General features: G+C 41.4%; 1 protein-coding gene and 1 long non-coding RNA gene across 2 annotated transcripts in view; one reads left to right on the plus strand and one right to left on the minus strand.

Moving 5' to 3' along the window:
• Nucleotides 1-679: 679 nt before the first annotated feature.
• Nucleotides 680-3665, minus strand: LOC130180482 (uncharacterized). Its single transcript, XR_008829412.1, has 4 exons — nt 3042-3665; nt 1932-1983; nt 1643-1775; nt 680-1558 (listed from the first exon to the last, which is right to left on the minus strand). It is a non-coding gene; the product is annotated as an uncharacterized LOC130180482 (long non-coding RNA).
• Nucleotides 3666-5051: 1386 nt separating this feature from the next.
• The window catches only part of rab11fip5a (RAB11 family interacting protein 5a (class I)), a 28240-nt gene continuing 7781 nt past the window's right edge, over nt 5052-25510 (plus strand). The window contains exons 1-3 of the mRNA XM_056393583.1: nt 5052-5781; nt 19340-19851; nt 22880-23441. Of these exons, the coding sequence (XP_056249558.1) occupies nt 5405-5781; nt 19340-19851; nt 22880-23441 (1451 nt within the window). The 5' untranslated portion in view covers nt 5052-5404. The remainder of the gene's footprint in view (nt 5782-19339; nt 19852-22879; nt 23442-25510) is intronic.

A 25510-nucleotide genomic window follows, 5' to 3' on the forward strand; every position in this document is an offset into this window, starting at 1 on the left:
CCATTGAAGTGAGAAATCACTGAAATACTGAACTAAATCCGTTATAGTTGACTCATGTACGTAAACTTGGTAACACAACCTTAGAAAATAAAATAGAGAAACGTACATGTGGGTGTGCTCAGGTACTTGAACAAACGGCACTACACCCCTGGATATAGGAAGATTTGTTAAGTGGCCCACGTTGCCTCCCTCTCCTTGGTTGGCACTTCAGAGCCGCGTCTGTTTACTCGGTCTTTACCTGAGTGGAAAATCTCAAGTGCTTCTGTCAAAATACCCACAAAGAAATCCCCTCGGAGAAAGAAGAGCTTCCTCCTGTCAACGCAAATTGGCCCATAAAGTAAAATTTCATATGTGGGTGGCAGTAGACCAAAGGTTAGAGTGAAGCTTGGCAACTGACTGATTTATAATCTGGTAACAAGCGACCTCTAATAACCTCTGATGAGACCCTGAGGATGGTAGTACATCTCCTACACCAGTATCTGCTGTGTCCTACAGGAAGCTTTTAAACGTCTGTAATGTTGCTGTAGTGAAGCTTTTCACTTTTTTTCAGACAGACTTAGTCTTAGTTAGTTAGTTAGTTAGTTAGTTAGTTAGTTAGTTAGTTAGTTAGTTAGTTAGTTAGTTAGTTAGTTAGGTTTGTTAAACTTTTTTAATCGCATCTTATTGTGGGTTATTTTTTTCAAGTGATTTCTTTTTGCTCTTTTGCCTGTCCTCTTATTTTGAAGGATGCAGATATTTTCTTGAATTGATTTTATTTATATATTTATACATTTTATATTTCACTTTTTCTTCTCATCCCTGCATATATTCTTCTTTCATAGAGGATTCATCACTATATGAGAGTGTGTGATGTACCTCAGTGCAACTGAGGACACATATAATGTTGGTTTCTTTAAGAAGCAATAGAGTCTCCTTGTGCAAAATACTTTGGTTTGTTTACGTTTCTAATAAAATGTGGTAAAAAAGCTTGTCATGAAACTAAAAACAGACTAGTAAATATATTGGTTTGCCTTCAAATCGTTGAAGTTTTGGGATCTTGTATTTCTATTTTATTGCATTTCTTAAAAGTCTCTGCTGCTTCACCTATATATTTTATTCATGTTGTAAATATTCTACCTTATTATCATCAAACGCTGAATTAAATTGCACGTCTTCATTCAGTGGGACAATAACACACGCAAAGCCTTAACAGCGTTTAGGCAGCATCAGCTAATGACGAACAAGCTCACAACCATCAACAGTCTGTGCATGAAGTATAATTCTTCTGCAGTTGTTCACGCTGTATAATGAAAAATACCAGGAGTATTGCCTAATTTCATTGTCCTATTTGTGCAAAGTGCAAATGTATGTTGACACAGCTCTATGACAAACTCCTGGTGGCCGACACTGCCTTCTAATGGCCATGTAGTCTTTGAGGATGAAGGAACACCAAGTCCTCATGGTTCCTCTGGACCATGCGGCCACTGGCTGAAGAAGGTAGAGCTGGTTGAACATGGCCTCCACCAGGCGGCTAACACTGGCCCAGTTTGCAGGACCTGAGTTCAGTCCAAGAAGACAGCTGAAAGATAATCAGAGAGCAGTGTGTGTTAATGTAGATCTGATATTCATTAGAGGAAACAGTGATATCTGAAGTGAATCTCACCTCTGGAGACTCTCCTTCCCAGGACAGGAGGCGTTCTTCCCCGTCGCTGCCTTGAACTGTCACCTGGGAGGGAAGACAGCTCGCTCTTCCTCCTGCTCTGTCTGTGTTGCCAGGAGCTTGGAAGTACTTGGCACTGGCAATTTTATGTTTGCATGAAATGATAATACACAATATACTTAATCACAAGCTATGAGACACACGTATGTACCTGTGATGAACTGGTTAAGGTGGAAACCAGTAGGCTGACCCCGCCCTTTGTCAGTCTACCAGTCTCTGTGTTCAGCTGCACCTGGTGGGTCCTGAATGCAGCTGAGGTGGCGCCTCTGTGAACTCCATATGTCCTGGATGAGACACAGAGAAACGTTTCAAATGTTATTGTCAATATTTGTGTGTGAATTTAATACACACACAACAGAGGTGTAAAAGCAGCTGAAACAACATAAACTCTGCCTGAATTACACCTCATCCTAGAGAAACTCCCTGGTGGGAAACAACATGGCTGTTGGACAGATCGATCAGTTAGACATACAGTGCATTTAGAAAGTTTTTCTTTCTACATTTTGTTATTTTGCAATCTTATAATGAAATTGTTAAATTCATTCATCAATGAACAATGTCAGCAAGCTAGCTGCTAATGCTAAGGCTAGCTGCTAATGCTAACTAGACCCCCCATTGTTATTTGCAATCTAATGCCAGCTGCTAATGCTGATGCTAGCTAGCCCACCCCCCCACTTGTTATATTGCAATCTTATAATGATATTGTTAAATGAATTCATCAATGAACAATACAAATAAGCTAGCTGCTATTGCTTATACTAGCTGCTAATGCTAACAAGCACCCCCCCACTTGTCATTTGCTATCTAATGCTAGATGCTAATGATAGCTAGCCTGCCCCACTTGTTATTTTGCAGTTTTATAAATGAAATAATTCAATTAATTAGCAGCTAGCTTGATCCCTCACTGGGCTGTGCGCAACTGTAAAAACAACCACAATATGCTGATGGATTTCACTCTAGTTTACAATCTAGTTCTGTTTTATTGTGTTTCAAATTACCCTCAAAGACAATAAAACACTGCAAACCAGTTTTGTATTTGTAAAAAGAAAAACAAGACGTTGTGAATAAAACCGAAGAAATGACCAGCGGTGAGGTAACGCACAGACACCGTGAAAGACAAAGTGCTTTGTGTAAAATTTGCTGCTCAAATATTCCCTTAAAATGTGTTTCAATAAACAGACAGGGATATGATGTATAGGTTTACAGCGGAGACCGTCCACGTTCCTCAGGGACAAATCCTTCACTATGTATTGATTTTCTCACATATGAGCTGTGCACACTTCAGTATTATATTACCAACACCAGCAGCAACATTAACCGGCCCAGTCCTCCCATCACTCACTCTTCGGCCAATGTAACCGCACACGCCCCCCGGGCCGTACGAGGCCCGTCACGGCACCAGGTCAGACAAGTTCACACTGAGTGAAAGAGGCGAGTCAGCTGGGGACAGATTCCTCCTCACAATGACAGCTGGCGAGAGGCAAACTGGGTCTCGATGGTGAAGGAAGGACGAAAACAAAACAAGGAGGAAGGACGAGAGGAATAAAAGAAACCAGAAGAAGAAAAAAAAAATATTTGGCTGGCATCAGAAGTTGAAGACAGGGAACAGCTTGACAAATGACACAGAGAACGAGAGGGACACTAATGCAGGCAATTAAAAGAAGCAGCAAACATAAGGCGGCACTGACGGAGAAGTTAGAGCTGTTTTACATGAATATGGCAAAGTTGAAACTTTATTCTACACCCTGAAGGAATTTTTCTATTTTCAAAACTACTGAAATATGAGATAATCTGCAATCATGATATTTGCTGTCATCTTATGGAAAAAAGCTAATAGAGTGAAAACACTGACAGGATGTGCCAAAAATATCACCTAGCAAGGTGAATCTGGTACTTCTGTGGTTGACTTAATGTCATGACCTTTGATGCTTTTGGTTTGGAAAATCCTGCCCACAGTGCTGACTAATAAAACAATCGACACACACACAACACAACCGATTGCTCCTCGTTTTTAGTTGAGTTGGTTTAAGTTTAAAGTTAAACGGAGCTCGAGGGAACCGGATGTCACTGTATATTCAGCCTCTACAAATACAAAGGAGATATTTCATCCCACTTATTTATTTTTATTTATCGTTTTCTTTGGGATTTATTGGATTGAATTGTGGAAAGGTTTTTCTTTTCTCATTTATTAAGAAATGAAATTATTCTATACAGCTGTTGTATGTGTTAGTTTGTGTTGGTTGATGTGTTCTGTATTGTGAGACTCATTGTGATCATGGATATGAATTTAAGGGGACACCAGGAAGAGTAGCCATTGTTATAGCACAGTGGCTAATGGGGATCTATAATTAAATAGATAAAACAAAACATCATAGTTTATTTATTCATTTAGGTTTTGTACATAATAGTCTGTGTAACTGCATAAAAACTGTAGTTAAGGAAATATTAGGATTGAAAATATCATCCTCATCCATCATAAATGAAAGATTTCAGAGCCCAAATTCTGTTTTTGACCATGATGAAGACCATGTGATACAGTCAAAAGCTATAGTAAGAGGACCTTGAATTGTGTTAGTTTTGCCAAGAGTAAAACATTAATACTTAACTCTATATGTCAGCATGGAAAATAAGTTTTAATCATGCTATATGGATGAAATAACTACAGCTACTACAGTAACAAACACCATCTCTGTGGCCAGGTTGAAAGCCCTGGGAAAAGTAAGTAAGTGGACCTTGAGTTGGCACTGTTTTGATACTGCTCATTTTCAAGAATAAGTGAATAAATGACTCCTGTGTCTCAGGTTTCACTCACAAAGCCGATTTGAATTTGCCATTTTCACTATTTTCTGACATTTCATACAGTGAACAGTCGATTATTAATTAAAGGATCAGGAATTGATCAAATAGAGCAAAACTGTGGAAGTGGGGGCCCTGGGCAGTTGCCTGATTTCACTGATTGGTTTCCAGCCTTGCTTAATTAAGTACTTTTCAGATTTCTTTTTTTGTTAAATGCAGCTCTGTATCAGCTGTTAAATAACACGTGCTGTGTGAATATGTGGGAGTTTTTCATGTAGTTTTAACCAAAGCATGTTTTCACAGATTGAGGTATAGAGGCCTTAATCTGCACTGAGGACAGTCATCATCACATGTGATTTTTTTTTACATTCTCAGGGAGGAGCGGAGGTGAATCTGTCCAGTAACAGATGTTACACCTCGCATTCCTGCACGGGCGTGTGTGTTGTAGTCTCCGTGCACGCAGCCATGTGTTGTGTCGGTGTTGAACTTCCTCGTCCTGCAGAAGAAGGAGGATAGAGGCGTGACGTCGCTGCCCGCAGAGAGGCCCGTACAGGCGGGAGGAGACAGGCAGGGACGCGCCGTGCGGTGGACCAACGCTGCTGCTGCTGCTGCCGCAGAGCACACTGCTGCGAGGACGCAGGAGCAACGAGGGGCACGAAACAACCGGCAACCACGGCAACTTTTTGCAGAGACAACAGACAGCCATAATGCGGCACCGCCCGCCGACCCCGGAGCTGATGTGACTGTGCACACCGAGAGCAGGGAGGAAGCGGCGGACAGCACCACCACCTCTCCCCGGTTTGCCTCGCCTCGTCTCGGCGTGAGCGGCAGGTCGGACGGTCGGTCTGTCTGTCTGTCTGTCTGTCTCTCTGTTTGTCTGTCTGTCTGTCTGTCTGTCTGGAGGGGGACATGTCCTCACTAACCGTGGAGGAGGACCAGAAATGGTTACCGACACACGTCCAGGTGACGGTGCTGAGAGGCAGGGGCTTGCGGGGCAAGGGCAAGCACGGCACCAGCGACGTGTACACCATCATCCAGCTGGGGAAGGAGAAATACTCGACCTGCGTGGTGGAGAAGACCACCGAGCCGGAGTGGAAGGAGGAGTGCTCGTTCGAGCTGCAGCCCGGCGGGGTGGAGAGCGGCGGGCGGTGCGGCTACCCGGCCGCGAGCAACGAGCTGATCCTCACCGTGATGCACCGGGCTGTCATCGGGCTGGACGTGTTCCTCGGACAGGCTGTGATCCAGCTGGATAAGCTGTTTGGAGAGAGTAGATGCGTGAAAAACGAGTAAGTTCAACTGTGTATACATGTAGTGTGTGTGTGTGTGTGTGTGTGTGGTTACAACATGCAAATGAAGCTACTATGTGACCTAAAGCTGCATGCATATTCTTTTTCTGCTTTAGCTTTGTCTGTTTTCCCACGTTCAGTGAACTCATCAGGGTGTTTCTGTCTGTTCCAGTGTGTTTTTTGTTGTTGTTGTTGTTGTTGTCCTGTATAGTTGCCATACAGTTTGTTCTCACACATAAACACAGCTGTCAAATCTGTGATGCTGCATCAGGGCCCTGCAGACACACCCTCCCTCCTCCCTCAGACATAGGCTCCCAACATAAAGTCTGACCACTACACATCCCACTGAGGCTGGAGGCTTCCCCAGAGCCGGAGCTTCTAGAAACCCCATGTCCCCCTCCCCTGGGTGTGTGTGTGTGTGTGTGTGTGTGTGTGTGTGTGTGTGTGTGGGGTGGGGGTTCCCACATTAGGTGCTTGGGTTTGGTTGTTTTGTTGTGGGTTCTTAAAATGTTATTTCCCAGTAGCAGAGGCATGACGTAGAGCAAGAGGTGGGGGGGATTAATGCCTGTCCCAATTCCAGGGATTATCCAACAGTTTCATGATCCGATAGCTCCGAGGTATTTTTAGAATAACATGTTGTTTTACAGAAACAAAAGCCCACCGACTGGAGCACAGGCATGGTCGTAAAGAAGCCGTATGAAGTTTGTTGCAGACATTACGCAGCTCAAATCTTCGCAGGAAATGTCCACCATTCAATACCTCTTATTTGTGATCCATATAGGACAAAAGAACAAAGCAATGACCACAGCTTTTGTTTACACATCCCTGGAACTTTTTGCATTCATCCGTAGGTTTGATAGTGACATGAGCTAAAGGAACAGTGAGATTTGCACTGTTTGCTCAAACAGTTTTAGCGGCAGCAGTGCATTATGGTCAATTGAGGCATCTGTCAGTGGGGAAAAAAAAAGGGACTTTCTGCTTCTTCTCTGATTGATTTCTCCCTGTTTGGTGCAAAATTAAGACTCTAGAGGGACGTTTTTGTTGTTTACTGCTGATGTGCTGGATAACGAAAACATTTCCTGCCATCAGACCGCGATGACATGTGATGGCACTTTTACAGTCTCCCAGACATTTGTGGCAGAAGCTAAATTACTTCATCGTCGTATCATCGTCTGATCTCCTGATACTTGTGTTAAACTTGACTCAGCTATATCATAGTGTTTTCAGTTGGATTTATCCTTTAAATAAAAGCACCACAGTAATATTCAGAGTATGTACGTGACCTCAAACATCCTCCTTCATCCTCATGTCCCGTCGACTGAGCACAGATTGAATATTTTGGCTTCTCTATGAACACAAACGTTCCTCTCACCCTCCTTTTTAGTTTCTGTGCCCTTTTATGGCAGTTTGATAGACGGGTTCTACCACCCGGACCTGACTGGCCGAGCTTTCACTCGGATAACCCCGTGAACATGAGCTGAAAGGGGAACCAGTCTCCTCCTCATGTCGGCCCCCTGGTCACCTGAAGGTTAGCGTCAGCCTGTGTTGATGATGTGTCAGCAGTTTGGTGCCTTGTTACATTCATTGCCTCCTCGTGGCGAAACTTTCTGCACCGTTCGGAAAAACAAGATAATGATTAACGACAAAACAGTGTAAGAGCAGAAGAATTATTTGTGAATTGACTCAGTGTTTCTCATACAGGAGGATGTATTTTAAAAACTTCCCCACAGTTGCCATCGTAAGCTAACCTGCTGGTCATACCAGACCAAGTAAGGCTATTGCAACAAAACTCTTGAGCGTATTGAATTGAGTAACAGTGCGTTATGTGTAACTTGGCATTGTGTAAGAGAATGGATGTGGTATCTATTCTGTCAAAAGTTAATATCGACACTTTAAAGTGTTTTCTACAGAACTTACCAACGACAAACTTCTCGAGTGCTTTTAGTCTTTAAAGTTGTCTTAATACAAACATCTATACAAAGAACTTTACCCAAATTAAACACGGCATTACGTCAACAAACCCATGATTTATATATGTACTGTAGGTCAGAGAACTTTGAATCTGGCAAATCATTTATTGCCTATCTTTAGTTATTGAACCACTCCTGATACTTCAATACAGGGCTGGGAAATAATTGAATCCTACTGCATCTTGTCTTTATTTTTTTGGAGCTATCCTAGACATTTATTCCTGGAATTCGAACACAAATGAGCACAAGAAGATATGACAAATACTGTGCTAAACATGTCCCGGCAATAAAAAAAGAAATGATTAAACCTCCACGGGACACTGATCCTTCAGTAAAGACGAGTGTGACATTTAGTCATGGTGGAATCATAATTTGTCTTGTTTGAGTTACAAAATTTTGTTGTCCAAATTAATATTATGATTGACGAATTAAAAAGTAAGAAAATAAGGTATTAAAAGTTGTGGTTTTCCATGTGTGCAGAGTCTGAAGTAAGAAACAGTAGAAACACAAGTGAACACTAATTTGATTTGAGTTGATCCTACACACTGGGAAAGGCAGTTGACAGAACACTCTCCACTCAAAGTCCACTTACTCACTTATTGTGGAGCTTTCAACAGTATCACACTTTTAAGCCAACGTGGATGAGTCGACATAAATGTGCTTTAAACCATCTGCTGATGAAGTCTTAATTTGATTATTTTATATGTAAATTCGCCATGTAGTGATGCATATTGAAAATATAAAACATATAGTATTGATTTTAGTCATGTGACAGCCCTAGCTACATAAAGAGTAAAGTAATAAGGTTCGATGTGGAGTCACAGTGATGACTCAGCACTAAAGCCTGATTTGAAATTAAAAATATCTTTTTATAAAGTGTCAGAAATAACAGCAAGTTACAGGAAAACAACATGAGACAGATCACACGAAACATGCCACAGAATCAGAATTAGACCAAAATGTGAAATTTGTAATACAATCAGATCATTATTCATTCATCTCTACAGACTGTGAACCAGAGGGAGACACAACAGCACATGACCACACAGTCTTGCGGTGTTGTGGCGTGTTTTCACTTCAGGATGATTTGTGGTTTTGGGCTGTTCACAGCAACACCCTTTTTTTTTTTTTTAAGTAAAGCTGTGTGATTTGTGTTATCTTGCGGCTGAGTAATAATAGGTTCCTCAAGGTTGTCATTTTGTTTAAGGTGAGCTTTATTTTGCATGGTGATAAAAACCTAGAAGGAGTGATGAATGGTGGCAGTAAAATCTGATAATAAAAACGTGCACAGAAAAAATAAGTGCAATCAATAAAGCTGCTCAGGTGAGATGCAGGGAAAGAAAAATCAGGAGTTTATAAAACCAACTCACCACAACACAAACACATTTACACACAGATGATCATGTGCTCTTTTATTTAAAAACGCACAATAAAATGCAGTCACAGGGGTTTTCTGTGATAGTAGCGTTACGTTTATTATTGCAGGGGTCGAGGACCGAGGTGCGTGTCGGCCAATGTTCTGCCAAGACTTTCAGTTTACAATTTTCTAATATTTTATTTATTTTTAAAGGCCTTTAGGGGAGGTGGAGGCTTCACAGTGATGTGGTGCTCGGGGTCGTATATTTCAGCAAATGGAGACATGGCAGGTCGAAATGGCCCTTTTCTTCTGAACCTCTGACTTTATTTTATTCTCTCCAGGATTCATCAGTTTCCATACAGTGTACTTCTGAATCAGCATGTTCCCGTCACAGTCAGTGGAAATGAAAGATGAGGTTTAAATGTGGATGTGGTTATGCTGTAGATAGAAGATGAGTTTAACGGCCGAATATGGGTAAAACAGTCATGGACTGATGATTTTAGACTTGAGGAAAAAATAAGAAAATGAAAACCTTGCAATTCAACTTTGACTTTAATACGATGTACAGCTGAAAACAATGATTATATTCATTTTTTTTTTTTCAATCATTAATTTTGTCTTCAGATGTCTTGTTTTGTGTGACCATCAGTCCCCAAAGATGTTATATTAAGATATATTTACTGTCATGTTTGACATAGAAAAGCATCAAATCCTTGAGATTTTGCATTTTTGGTTAGATAATGACTGATGATTGGCAAAATAGTTGAAGATTCTGCCAATTAACTGATCAATTAAGAAACTACTCATTGCAGCTCTAACACTATGATACTGAGAGGACTTTCATTAGCCTCTCCAAAACCAAAAACACAACACTAGCTTGCTACCCACAGATATAACCAAGCATTACTTCAGAGCTAAAGACCAGATAATTCACTAAATTATTTTGTCGTGTTACAGGTTATGTGAAAAAAGTCCTGTTCACAATAGTGTATTATTTCACCAAGAAGCTAGTCCTGGATGCTACCAGTGTTTAAGCTAACGTTAGCAGCCCTCTACTTGTTGGATATCGGGAAGTTTACACAACATAACCTCAGTTAGCGTTACTTTTGCCAAATACAGTTGTTAGTCCTCATCCTGAAAGTCTTTTTCCTGGTAAGTGAAAACATACATTTTGAAAATATATAAGCAAAAGAGTCAAACAGGGTTGCATTAGAATAAAATAACACATACGAGTTAATTAGCTTATTCGCTAACTAACCCATGTGAAGATGATATTGTTTTGTTTGGAACATGTTAGCTTTAGCCTCAGTCTTTTAGCATGATATGATGTATAGGTAGCTATTAAGTGCATATTTAGGACCCTTAATTCTTCTTTTAAAACATGTCAGTTAGTAAGAGTAAATAGTAAGCTGGTGTCACTTTTTTCCGTCAAGTCATGGAGCTAACGTTTTTTTAAGTAGCTAGCTCGCTACAGCTAATATGCTAGCGACAGACATTTCAATTGTTAAATAGATGGTTGCTGGCTGTAAATTTACAATTTTTGTAGATGTAATATATTGAGATTTTGGGTTATTTGTTGAACCAAAAGCTATTTGAAGGCGGCACATATGGCTGTGAAATTGTGAAGGCAATTTTTCCTATTTTGTAGTGTGTATGTATGTATATATATATAGTTAATGAAAATAATCGTTACTTACAGCCCTACAGTGAGACAAAAAACCCAATATCATACACCGAATCAGGATTGTGGTACCTCTTTATTATATCAGAGAATCACTATAAATGACTAATGTTATTTACCTCACAACCTCAACCTTAACCTCACAAACTAGCAATCAGATTAGCAAAATAAACGCATGAATGCTTGGTTTAAAACGTGTCCCAACATGTCTGATCTTGATCAGCAATTTCTACATTAAATGAGGTCAGAACAGCTGCCCTCAAACGGTTGGCATGGGAGGATGCAGTGGCCGTGATGAATTTGCATGTTAAACTAGCGTTGAGCAGAAAAGGTGGGCGTTGGGTGAATTCCCCTAAAGGGTATGTCAGGAGGAAGCTACAAAAACACTGCAAGATTGGCAAGCATAGCAAGCAACTCATGTTGTGAACAAAATATTAATTTTGCAAAGCTTTTTTGCTAAATATTGACCTTGTCATACACAGTTTCCTTCATAATTAAGTTTCATCTCAAGAGGATAAATGAAAGATTCTGCTCTTTGTTTTTGCTGCAGAGGATTCTTCACATTATGATTCAGATGTTAAATTACAACCAGTCCTTTTCTATTCTGCTGTTGTCTCACATTCTCTGCCATGTAGTCCGTCTATGGAAAGCAAACCTCTGATGTTGTGTAAGGCCTGAGTGATACTGAGGCAGGCCTGAGAACTGAACCTCCATCTGCTGAGTGAGGCAGAAGGACTGTGTGTGTGTGTGTGTGTGTGTGTGTGTGTGTGTGTGTGTGTGTGTGTGTGTGTTTCTGTCGAAGTGTGTGATGTACATCTAGAAAAATCCTCTGCTACCAGCCAACAGACTTTCAGTAGCTGCAGCCAAGAGAGAATATCTTCTAATGGACATTTTAGGTTATGTAACGGCACCACCTGACAAGTCATCCCTCGATGAAATAATTTTGAAAACATTATCTGTGGGGATTTTATCAGGTTAACTTCAGTGAACATTATATTCCTGAGTCATGTAGAGGTTGTGTTGTTAGGGTCACATATCTGGAGGTTCAGTGAAACGAAGACAAGCAGACACATGAAAACAGTTTAGTTGCTGTGATTTTAGGTAGATGGCGTTTTACCAGTTTTATTAGCAGAACAATGTGAAGATGTAAACTCATTTCCAAATCTAGGTCACTGTGACACAGCAGCCTAAACTGCCTTAGTCTTTGCTCCTGTGGGTACTCAGAGCTCTTTTAGCTAGCCAACTAGCCAGCATGCTAATGTAATGGAGGACAGCAGCAGTATATTTTTTGAGAGACCACTTTAACCTCTTAATCTTGTAATGTTTACTGTTTATTATTGTTTTATTAGAAATAATAATAATAATACTAACCCCAAATCCTTTATTTCTCAGTTTGATAGATTGTGAAACTGAGAAAATGGAGAAATAAGGGGCTTGTTGCCACAAAATGTAATTTACTTTAAAATAGCATTAATGAGACACTTGTAACCCTGTAAATCATGTCACTGTGCATCCATATATCAGCCAGGATTAAGCTAATTCATCATCATGTTATGAAACGAAGGACATCAGGAATCAGTTATCTCAATAATTTTGTTATATAATAAATTGTCAGCTTGGTTGCTAGCTACGTATTAGCAATGAATTGATCAGTCTCCATATCAACTATCAAAGTTTAATTTAATGAGTGTGTCAGACTGTTGAGTCACTGTCTGTTGTTCATCAGGACACTATTCTTTCTCACTCTTTTTAGGCTGATTTTAACTGACTTTTATCGACTGTGTTAGTTATTATTTAAGAGACGGATAGAGCGACCTACAGTGAGTTTGCAGTCTTTTTGATTTTGCTGCTTTTCTGACAGAAACACTTGGACACGGTGTTCACAGGAATCTGCAGAAGTTGGCCTTGGAGTTGCTCAATAATAGCGACGTCCAATAGAACAAATTTACAAAGTTGATTATTTGTTGCAGCGGTTATCTTGAGATGCTTTTGTTAGCTGCAGCACTTGCTTCTGTTTTTGGTGATCTACTTTTTGCATACTGACTCATTTTACTGTTGCTTAACACTTGGGTAAACAACACCCACATAATGCATCGAAATGCTCAGCCCTGCATCAGTGGGTTTTCAGCATATCATTAATTACATTTTTTTTTTTTTAGGTGTTTTGGAGGGTTTGTGTTGTTGTCTTGTGACCACAACTTATTTGCTTTATGATCTCGGCATGGAGTCAAAATATTTTTCTGTGACAAAATAATTATCCTATAATTATAAGATCATAAAGTTTATCTCATCATCCCTCTCAAGAAAATGGGCCTGTTAAATGAAGCACAACAGGAAAATCACCCATGAGCCTTGTTGTTTTTCTGACTTTCAGCAAACTGTAATTACCTCTGTTGAAGACCTGATGTTCACCCTTTGTGTTAAGCTACGTAAAAACTTGGTAACTTAACTCTCCCCTGGCTTCCTGTCACTGATCCCTGACGTTCGCCCGACGATGTGTGGTTTTAAGACACAGTGCAGTGTTTGTGTGAAGGTATTAAGAGGGAGGTTGCTGGTGAGGTTACAGCTCATCGCATCCAGATGTGGAATGTGGTCTGGGACTCGCAGCCCTGTCTGCTGTAGTTCTGCTGATGAGGCAGGAATCCAGGCCGCGGTACCACCGTTACCCATAGTGCTCCTGGAGGAGTTGTTGGCGTAATTCACAGACAGAGATATAACAGGAAGTGTCCGCTGCGTAGCTCTGGCGAAGCGGCACCGTTTACCTGCTGTCGTTGAGCATCTGTGGCTGTAGTTTTTAGAGTCTGTCCGGCGCCGTTGCCTTTAGTTGACCCTTGCTGGTAACAGGATTTCTGCTGAATCAGCTTTGTTTTTATTTGGCAGCAGAAGCAGTCAGCGAGTGCCTGTTCACCCTACCACGAAACACGTTTTGAAAGTTCAAATGTTTGTGAGTCCCCCTCTCTTTGGCTTGGGGGCCTCTGAATGACCCCACGTCTCTGATTCCTTCAGCTTTTTTAAAACTAGATCTTGTGTTGTGACCATTTTGATAAACCTGACATTAGGAATGGAGGTGTCATCATCTTCCTTACATAGCTAGCTAGGTACATTCATGAAATGGCAAGCGTGGATGAGATTGACACGGCTGTACAGGTTGCTGTAGATCAACTAACAGAATTTAAGTCTTAAATCGACATATTTCCTTGATTTTTTTATAGGAAAAATGTAAAGTTAACTGCCAACAACCACAACTGCAGCTTACGTGCCAACTATGTGACTCGCTAGTGAAAACAGGTCAAAATATCCCTCACGGCCAAATAGAAACCGGTAACATGAGCAGAGCGTCAGTGTGAAGGAATGACGTGAGAGGAAGGGGCAGTTCAGTCAGATTATTATATCATTATACAATCTGTATTTTGCTTTTGTGGTTCTGACAGACAATTACTGCCAAAATCCACAACAAGAAATGCACCAGAATCTAGATTGTGGGTCAGTGCATATGGGATGCTTTAGATTTAGGTTGATTTAGACAGCGTTCTTTTAATAGAAAACCTCAGACCTTTTTTAAAATCAAAATCATCACAGGCTGGTAAACGATGCCTCAGTATTTTGTATTGTTTTTTTTTGGGGGGGGGTGAGTGTGACAGTGGATAGATAACAGAAAATTAGGTTAGAGAGATTGGGAACAACATGCAACAAAGGTCTGTGGGTCTCTGGGTCCCTGGGGACCCTTGTTTGTAAATTTCTACCTGCAGAACACTTGCAGTTCCCATCAGCCTCGGCTGTTCTTTGTGTTTAGTAGTGGTTTCGAAAGTGTTAGCATGCTAACATGCTAAGATTGTGAAGATTGTAAACATTATACCTGCTAAAACACAGCATGTTAGCACGATGTTGTTAGCATTTAGCGCAAAGCACTGCTGTGCCTCACAGAGCTGCTAGCTCGGCTCTGTTAGTCTTTTGTATGCGTTGGCGTGGGAAAGATGTTTTCCTCATTCGCTTGTGTTTTCTTAAGTCGTAGTGCATCAAGCTCTCGATGATCTTTCCCCTCAGTAAACCCTCTGCTGAGAAGAGAGTGTATCTCAGACCAGGCACCAGTTTTACTTCAGAGTCTCTTGTGTCCGGCTCTGATACCACCCAGGCTCCCAGATCCCACAGAGACGGAGAGCACGCTGGATAAAATAGGTTGATAGCCTACTTGTCTTGTAATTTCAGCCCTGTCCTGCCGGCGGTTTCTAGGGATCTCTACTTGTTCAACAGAAGGTGCGTACTTTGGCAGCCGAGGCCTGGACGAAGATGTCAGCTGGAAGAGAAAACTTTCCTATCTGCTCCTCAGCGGATCAGGGAGCAGGGCGAGATGAGGAGATGGTGTCATGCTGGGACGGGGTGGAGTGTTGTGATTTCCTGTTTTTGCGAGATGGGGAAGCAGATATGCCGCCATGCTCTGCAGCTCTGGAATGGGGCTGTTTATGAAAATAAAAAATCTGTGTAGACTCCCACAAACTCCCAAAAAAAAAAAAAAAAAAAAAAGCAGTCAGAACATTTTGGTTATGAGGATTGTTGTGGCACAGAGATCCTCGTAAAACTTTCCAGTGGATGTTTTTAACCCAGAAAGCTGTACAGTGTGTACAGAAAGTGCACAGGCGTCTGTGTGGGACGGTGCTTTGGGGAAACTGGGTCCTCCTCTGTTACAGACTGTGCTGTGCTCTGACTACGTGGGTTTCACAATGTAGGCTGCTGATTTCTTCTGTGTTGCAGTTTCTGTATTTAGCCCTCTTGTTTGCTACGTTCACATTTGTTGTTGTCAGGCTTATTCATGCATCACATGACCCACACAGCCCAGGTGCGTGTTTATATATAGGCCTGTAACACTTTGCATAGTCTTCGAAGAAAACTGTATCAAGGAAGTAGCTGGAAACATTTTTTTTAATCAGCAGAAGCAAAAGTTTTCAATCTATGCTTTTTGTCAAAATACAAACAGAGGCTATATCCTTTTTTTTTTTTTAAATAAATGACACTGTGTGGACGGTGGAATCAATGAGTAGTAGCCTGACGTTTGCAGAGGGAAAACCCCCTCACACATCTCCCTGCTCCTGTGTTTGGAATGTGAGCCCCACCTTGGCTCGCAGGGTGTTGGCTGCCGTGTCAGGAGGACGGACGGATACTATTGTTGGAGCATCGATGTGAAACTCGAGTCCACGCCTAACAGGCATCTGAGGCGGTGGCGGCGGCGGCGGCAGCAGCAGCAGAAACTGGTGTATGATTTTTTTTTTTAAAGAGCCTAAAGAAAAATCTGAGCTGCTTCCATGTAAGAAGGAGAGAACAGGGTTTAGAGCTCAGGAATTTACTTTTCTTGTTTGCACATTGGTTGATAATCTGCTAACAGGATTTGATTTGATGAAATGTAAATAATTTACCTGGATTATTGCCACTGTTCAAGGAGTGTTACTCCTCCCCCTTCTTTTGTGTGAATGGTATCTGGATTTCTTAATGAAAGCTACTTACATTCCCCACGTCCGCTGGTGTGGCACATTTCCATAATTCTATATTTATGTGCCATGTGACGTTATTTTGTTCCTGCGCAGCTATAAAAAGCCTCAGCGTTCCTCCCTCCTCTGTCCTCTGGGCTCCACCTGCTTCTTGTTTGTGATTCTTCAGTTGTAATGAAAGGAGTTTGTTTGCTAATTGTTTTCACTGGCATTCCTCTCGGGTGTTTTCAGGGCTGAACTTGAGGTCCGTGCATGGCAGGAGGATGACAGCCTACAATCATGGCGCTATTTTTGCTACTCGTCTCTTTTCCTATGTAATCAAACAGCTAGATGTAATTTTTGCTGACTTTCTACGCATTTGTTAAAGTTGTTTATCCATTTTTCACCCTTTTTTCAGCACAAACTCAGCCATAAATCTGACTTCAATTTAGGTATGAAGCTGCCATGAATCCCAAATACATAAACATGATATAAAATAAACAAATCTTTAATCATAATCTCAAAACTTAAATTTATCCAATGTTTATGACAGAATAATCTAAAACTTAATTCTCTGATCAAGCTGTATAAACGAAGCTAACATTATAGCTTGGTCACGTGCACAGCTCATACTTTAAACATCAGTTTATTTTATGTGCGTTTTGAATCATATTTCCATATTGTTAAAATATAAAATCTGTATGGCTGTGATCATGATAACATCCTTACTTTAGGATGCTAACATGCTAAATGTGAACATCCAATAGCTGTTAACTGTTGTTAGCTGTGTCTTGCAGTCAGTAGTTGGGGAAGAAGGTTTTTTAGTTTCCTGTTATTGTCCAAATGAGATTCTTACAAACTTTTATTGTGGAGGATAAATGGGAAAACTTGTGATATTTCAGTATGAAACTGATAAATGAATAAAAATATTGGTGCGAGTTCAGTGGTGCTGTTATATGACAGTGTTTGGGCTGTGACCTGTGTTAATCTGCCTCTGTGTGTTTCTGCGCAGTCATACTGTGGGTTTACAGAAAAAAGAAAAAGAAGGGGATCTTGTGGTGGGGAGGGCGGGAATGAAAAGCTCTCTGGTGTCTGAGATAGAGCAGTTAATGTGCGAGGCTCCTTTCGCACTTCAGCGGGTTTGTTCTCGTCACAGGTTTTCTTTCATCTCGGAGCTTTCATGTCTCGTCTTTTTATGTTTTTAAAACCTCAGTTCTTGTAAAACTTTCTGCAGTTGCACATGTTGACGTTCCGCGACATGACATTTAGATTTTTTCTTGTTGACTCAACCCGAACGGGACGCAGTCGTTTCGTGACGCAGCATTTGGGGTTAATTTCCCTCCAACCCCTTCATGACATCCTGTTTTATATTGGTGCAATAACTGCTGCTTTTACTACATTTAGATTTCAGAGTTTCACAAACGTACGCTGCGATTACAAAATGACATGGCAGTTGATTTCGTTGAAGACATCTATTTCAAATCAGGGGTTTGTGTTTGATTCAGATGTCTGCATTTCTACATTATTCAGTTCGGTCATCACTTCTGTTTCTTTTTCTTTTCTATGTATTTTAGATCATTTATAAGTCGGTTTTCACTCGTCATAGAATTATATTTTATTTTTGTGAATCCGCTCCATATGGAGTCAACGAATCAGCCTGGATATCACGTGGAACTACGTAAAATTGTACAAAATCAGAAAACTATTGTGAGATGTGTGTCTCTCGGCCTCACAATGCTTATATTATACATGAACAAAGAGGTTACTGTGGTCGAGGTGTGAGGTGAAAATAGCCCAGCAGCACAGGAAGTGAAAAAAATAAAAGCAGGTCTTGGTTTGAGGCCTTTTCATTCTCCCTGCGCAGAGAGAACTTCCCGTTGGCAGCACCAAGTGTCAGAAACACATGTTTACTGGGGGATTTTTTTCTCACTCATGTCAGTTTTGTTTTTTTTAACACCAGTCACAACAAAACAGATGAGACTTTCCCATGAGTCAGGGTGAGGCGAACTCGTTGGCACTCTTCCACCCACCGGTAAACAGCGTTTCTAAGAACTACTTCTCTGTGCCCGTCCAGTAAAGGCATTTACAGATGGTGTGTGATCTGCGTTCAGTCGGGGGGGGGGGGGGTCGTCTGTCATATTAATGTAGGGCACGAACTGTTAAATCAGACATGAGCATTGTTTTACTTCACTGTTCTTTTCTCTGGTGTCCAAAACAAAAGGCCTCCTCAAGGTATTGTGGGATGTCCGGCCACACACAGCTCTGTGTTGTTAGTAGGACACACACACACACACACACACACACACACACACACACACACACACACACACACACACACACACACACACACACACACAGATTAGCCCCATTCACGATGACAGTACAGTCTTTCACTCTCACTTCATAACCTCGCTCAATACTGAACTGATAGATGAAGTGAAGCTATTTAATCAGTATGTCTCACAGTAAGTTTGTGTTTATGTGTGTGATTAAAGAATTGTTAGAAAAATGTGTAATTTAACACTGAACTCATCAGAGCATGCAGCCATGTTTTGAAAATCTCACTTGTTGCACTTAGTATTGAACCATTATTGCATTGAATGTGTGAGTTAATTTTGTCATAAGGGAGGGGTTACAACACTCAGCATTTTGTTCCTTTGTTCTTTAAATAATATCCTTAATGCTACTTCATTTAAAAAAAATTAAAATAAAAAATACTGCACTGTCCCAGATAATGTGACAATAATCCTAAAGTTTATGGTCATGGTTCATGTTTCAGCTTTTTTGAATTATTCAAGCTTTGTTTCTGAGAAATCAAAAGACCACAATACCCATGATCCTCGACCACAGTTTCTCTCTTCTCAACATCATAATCTTTAATTCCCTGCAGCTCTTAGTGACTCAAGTGAGAGGATTTCAAGCTTTTGTTTTATCATTTAGGCCATAAAACTATGAAAAATGTGTTGTCTTACAAAACAAAGTCATCAAACTTACAATGATATAAAAACAGATTTGAGAAATTGGAACCAGAATATTTTGGAATTCAATAATCTGAAGTATTGCTGATTGAATGTGGTGTTCTCTGTTGCAGGTGGTACAGACTCAACTCCAAAACAGGCAAGAAGGAGAAGGAGCGAGGAGACATCCAAGTCACCGTCCAGTTCACCCGGAACAACCTGACAGCCAGCATGTACGACCTCGTCATGAAGGACAAGGGCGCCTCCACCTTCAGCAAGCTGAAAGAGCGCATCAAGGGGAAGAGGAGATCCAGCGAGGAGGACTCTTCCTCGGCCGTCCTGCCAGGCGGATACGGGTCACTAGTTCAGTTGCGGCAGCGGCTGCCGAGCGATGGAGGCGGGGAGGAGGATTATGAGGACGACGAGGGGGGTGAGGCCCGGCGGAGCAAGATGAGGACCTTTTTCCTGAGAGGGAAGCTGAGGAAGTCATCAGACACTCGCTCCAGCACATCACTGGGCTCGGAGAGCAGCGAGTCGTCGTCGCGGGGCGGGAGCCTCAGTCCCACAGCCGGCATCAGTGTGGTGGTGTCTGACCTCTCCAACTCGCCCAGTAACAGCAGCAACCTGACGGTAGATAACAGCCCAGGTGAGAACGACCAGCGGGACAGTACGGAAGAGGATTCGGGCCATATGTGAAAATCTTTCTTTTTCTTTTTAAGGAACTTTAATCTCAGAATTCATAGTTCAATTCTGAGTTTAATTCTGAGTTTAAATTCAGGATTCTGAAAAATAGAGCAGCAGATGAGCTTGAATATCAAGGTTATATAATTATATAATATAAGTTTATTTTCAGACTTGGAGGCAGTTCAGATTTGACCTCTGGGACAGGGCGGAGCCTCCTGGAGTAATGAGTGTGGTCCAGACCAAACTAGCATTTTAGCTTCTGATTAGAATGATTGCTAATGTGCTAGCTAGCTAGTCATGTACTTCCATAGAACACACAGCAGCTATAGCTACCTTAACACCTGGAAATGGGGGGGGGGTCTGCAGTCCCCCTGCAAAATTGGTGCTCTAAGCAAAATTATATTACATGGCCACGCCAGCAAATAAGCATCTTTAAGCAATTTTGGCAAAGATATACATGATTATGATAAAAAAACAAAAAAAAAACAATGCTGAGGTCAATGACCTCTCAGGGTCACCAGAGGTCAGATACAAATTGCATCCACATCTGAAATCAAACCTTGGGGTGTGTAGATTATGTCTGTAGGAGAGAGCATGTTATCACTTCCTGAATGACGTTTAATTATTTACTTACTGCACATTTAGTCCAACGGCAGATTTCAGTTTCACAGTCGTCCATCCTTTACCTCTTGTGTTTACCTCAATCATTCGCAACATAAACATCAAAGAGCAAACCTCGGGCTGCAACTGACAACCATTCTCACTTACAGATTAATTTCTCAATTAATTTATTAACTGTCTATAAAATGTCAGAAAAGAGGCGAAGAGGCATCTCTGAATTCCTTGTTTTACCCAGCAACACCCAAATACAGAGTGGAAAGTGTCGTAGTAGGTTTTTCACCTTGAGATATTCCCTCATTCGGTGTTTTGGTGACGGCGGTGGAGAGCGTTGTCCAACATCGTGGTTCAAATTATTCCTTAGGTGTTCAGTTGGGTTGAGATCTGGTGACTGATCATTTTCACACTCATCAAACCATTCGGTGATGCGTCTTCATCATGGGATGAAGCTAATCACTCGGAAAAACTTTGATTACATAACTTTATTTAAACTGGAAAATCATTTTCAATGACATCCAGCAGATACGAAATAATAATAAAAACACAAGATAAACGAAGAACAATCAATCAATACAAACAAACAAATACAACGAATAAACAACGTAACAACAAAATCAATTAAAGCAGGTACAAACAGAAGTTAAAAGATTTGAGATTATGGATTTAAAATTGACCAAGAGTTACCAACAAATTACTTTTTAAAGTGTTTTGTAGTGAGTTTCAGGTGGACGCTGCAAAGAATCCAAAGTCGGCTCTTCATGGAGTTTAAGCCAGTGATTAGTCGTGGTGTAATGTGGTCCAGTGGATTAAACTAGCAATGGCGACTCATCTCACCTGCTCAGCATTTTTTACACCTGCCTCAGAGCATGATGGGATATTAACTGCCTAATTGCACCACGCGGAGCACCTGTGTGGAAGCGTCTGCGTCCGTCATGTTTCTCCACTTCACTGACTGATGTTCAAACTCTGTGTGAGAACTGCACGATTAAAGAGGAAGCTGCGTTTGTGTCAGTGTTGCTGAGGAAGCGTGTGGACTGGACGGACTGCGAAACTGAAACTTCTTAGCATGTTCGTGCAGCGTGAAACAGGAAGAGGCTTTAAAATACTCCACTTTCAACCTTTTAAATTATTTTTATCTTAATGAAACTTCATGTGGGTTTTGTTTTCTCCCTTTTTTATTTATTTATTTGTTTGTTAGCGGATTATTTCATAAAGTCTGAAATGCTCAACAGTTTTTGCAACAGTCGAGCACTTTAGGAATAAAGTTTGACATTTTGGGAAATAAACTAAATTGCTTTGTGGTTAGCTTAGCTTAGCATAAAGAAGTCCATTGGGAGACAGAAGAAGATGCAAAACCCTCAAATATTGAACTAAAGGGAAATCTTAATATCACATAGTGCTACAAAGGGGTTAAAAAGGGGCTTTTCATTATCGATTCGTTATTTTCTCAATTGAGCTATTAATAGTGTGGGTCATAAGTTCTTAGAACTTATTAAAACAGGCCAATGGCTACTCCACAAAGCCAAGCCTGACATATTAAAGAACAAAACCCAAAGAAATTTAGTTTGATGTCTTTGACCTAACTGATTAATCTAAAATCAAAATAGCTGCTGGTTCATTCTGTGTTGACTGACTAAAAAAAACTAAATAAATTAGAATAAATTTGACCACATTTTGTCACAGAATGACGTCATAGACCCTCGAGAACGAACATTTATAGCATTTTGTTTTGGTTAATTTATTAAATGTGAAATCAGTCAAACTTTTCATCTCACCTTGAGTAAATATGACATTTTACTATAGAGAAAATGCTGCTGCTAATCAGCTAACAGACCGGAAGGTTTTTAATGTAAACCTATATATATTCAGGAAATGTTTGCATCTGCTGTTTTGAAACAAGTTGATAATCAGCCTGCAAATAATAAATTACATTAAAGTGTAAATCCCTCGTGAGGAGGAGCCGCTGTATGTGGTGTAGATTTGTTGGCGGCGTGAGCTCCTCTGAGAGCCGTCTGCATTGTTAAATCAGCTGATTGGAGAGCAGGGTGGAGAGATGTTGTACCAAGAAGCGCGGAGCAACAGTTCCCATTATAGCAGAACTGATTCAGTAATCACACACTGGTAAATTAATCCATTTCCAATCACTCTTGCACTTGTGTCGGCCGTAGATACTGACCCATCCTGCCGTGAAAAGAATTGTCAATCAAAGCCATTACAAGGTTTTATCGCCTGATTAAAGCTGCCTGCAAATTTAATTTAGTGAAGTCATTGATTACCTGCATCATTTTTCCTCTTATCTCTCTGTTTTTTCTCTCTGTTTCTTTTCATTTCCTCCCTTTTTCCTCATTGTTTTTTGTGGGTTTTTTTTGCAGAACACACGGCGAACACGTCACCCAAGTCGTCCTCTCTCAAATGTGAGTTTGGTGATGAGGCCGGTGAGATATCCATAGCAGTGCCTCAGCCCACCGTGTGCGTTAACGGAAGCCATGCTTATAACGTCCAGCCCCTGGACCCAGGCTCAGGAAACCCTGCAGATTCTTTAGGCCTGGGACTGTTGCAGAAGTCTTTGCCTCTCTCCATGTCTCTACAGAACCTCAGCCCGCGGGCCTCCACAGACCTCCCCAAAGGTCCTGTGGGAGACGGGCGTCGCTGGTCTTTTGACAAACCCGGCAAGGAGGAAAAGGCCGCCATAGCGGCGGCTTTGGAGCATAGCGGCCCCATGCAGGGCGAAGACGAGGAGGAAGAGGAGCGTTTGGGACTGGTTGTTCTGCCCAAAGCCGCCTCCACGGCGGAGTTAGAAAGCCAGGGGAGGAAGCAGAGGAGGAACTTTTTCTCCCATGGGAGAATCAGTCAGGCCAAGGACGGGACTGATGAGGCCACTGAGGAGAAACACAAGGGATGGTTCGGATCAAAGGACTCGCACAGCAAGCCCAGGTGAGACACACACTGATCACAGAGACGACTCACGACACATTGACAAGTTCATTTGCTGCGGCATCAAACACGTGATGAATTATCATTTCAGTGCGACTATGAATTGAATCAAGCAGCCGACGTGTTCATGAGCCTCCTGAGAGTTTTGTACCTGCGCTGTTTGGATTTCCTTGCATCACTTCATCACAGACTGAGGCGTCTAGTTGCATGTGATCTGTATGTACTCTGGGTTTTATTCCGGAAGAAATATGGGCATGAAGACGTGTGTGTGATGTGTAGGCTGATATTTTAGCAGCAAAGATTAAACTAAACCAGATTAAGGGCGTTTTCACACCTGTGCTTTTAACTCCACTGACACTGAACCCTGGTTAATTTGGGCAGGTGTGAAAACAGCAAACGCACTCTGGTGCAGAAAAAACAAGGGCAAACGAGACCCTTTTGAGGAGGTGGTCTCAGTCCGGCTCCAAGAGCAGTTCGTTTTGTGGTGTGAAAGTTCTGAACTTGATCCGACCGTAGGTTCCCGCCAGACAGTCTGACCAATAAGAAGACGTTCTCACTGGTTAGTAATGATGCGTTTTGGTTCACTTTCACTTCACATTTTATCTCTGTGTGAAAGCAAACTGAACCTATAAGTTTATGAACTCTTAAACTGAATCGGACCAGAGCAAACTAAATTTTAGGTGTGAAAACGCCCTTAAATTCTGAAGAGTTTTGTAACTTTAAATTAAAATCTTCATACTTTTCTTTGCAAATTACATAGTCTCAAATATTCCAGAGTGAGAGAGTCCACTCTCCTGTCTTTGGGTTAAGTATGGAGCGAGAGTTGTGATGTGGTCATCCTAGCTTAGCTTAAAAACTGGAAAAAGCTAGCATGGCTCTGTAAGATTTTTAGTATTAATTAGTCATAAAAAGGTGATCTGATTTTCATCAAACTCACAATTGTAGAAAAACAGTGTCTCTAAGCTAAAAAAAAAACCCTTGGATTTAATAACTGGCTGAACCAAAACACCAATAACCTCAAACAGGAAGTTTTGACCATTCTTCCCACTTCCTGCTTCAGCACAGATGTCTGTTGTAAACGGCTCTTTCCAGCTGATTCCACAGCATCTCTACTGGGTTCAGGTCTGAGCTCCGACTCCGACAGGTGTTTTTTTTTTTTTTTTTCTTTGTCTGAAGTCCTTCTGTCGTAGATTTACTTGTTCAGGGTCATTGTCATTGACATTGACGGCGAGCTGTCCAGATGCAGCAAAGCCCCAAATCAGGACGCCTCACTGTTAGGATGATGTTTTCATGGTGTGCAGTGTCCCTTTGACCCCACATGCTGCGTGCTCTTCCCAAACACTTGTGCTGTAACTCTGTCTTGGCGAACCAGCACTTATGCACAGCTTCTCCAGCTATGGTGCAGTTTGATTGGTGCAGCCAAGTTTTATACAGGTCTCTGCACAGGCACAAGTATTAGAAAACTTAACTGTAATGACAAGACCGCAGGAATTCATTTCAGTTTCCCCCTTTTTAAACCAAAGAAAAAGAAAGAAGATGCAACATGATAATGGGTCAGCTTTAATGGGAAAGCTTCAACTTCAGCTTCATTCTCAAAACACAGACATGAAGTCGGAATCAATTCTTATCTCAGAAAGGTGTTGAACTATTCCTCTAAAGGGTGGTGTTTACTATCGGTTACATAATACCTCCTTTACCTTTTGGAGGTAAATAATATCAGGGTAGATTCGAAGTGTTCACTTCAATTTAGAGAACTCTAACAGTCACCTGAGGGTTCATATTTTCATTTATATTCAGAGAGGAGGCTTTATGTTGAATGGTTATGAGAGTAGTTGTTTACTTTCCACTTCCTGTGTGCCAGCATGGCTGCTGGACGCTGCTTCCAGCTCAGTACACATCCCTCCTCAGCTCCTGGTCTCAGTCTCTGGTTACAGCAGGTATCTGCAATGCAGATGGAGGAGGGGAGCTGCTCTCGTGAGTTTAGCTCCATCAAGCTGAAGCATTGTGCGCGCTTTAACATGGTTCGGTAACGATGTCAGCTCCACTGGAAAGATGGCGGCGAGAGCTGG

This window comes from Seriola aureovittata, chromosome 13 (genome assembly GCF_021018895.1).
Source record: "Seriola aureovittata isolate HTS-2021-v1 ecotype China chromosome 13, ASM2101889v1, whole genome shotgun sequence".
Lineage (NCBI taxonomy): Eukaryota > Metazoa > Chordata > Actinopteri > Carangiformes > Carangidae > Seriola > Seriola aureovittata.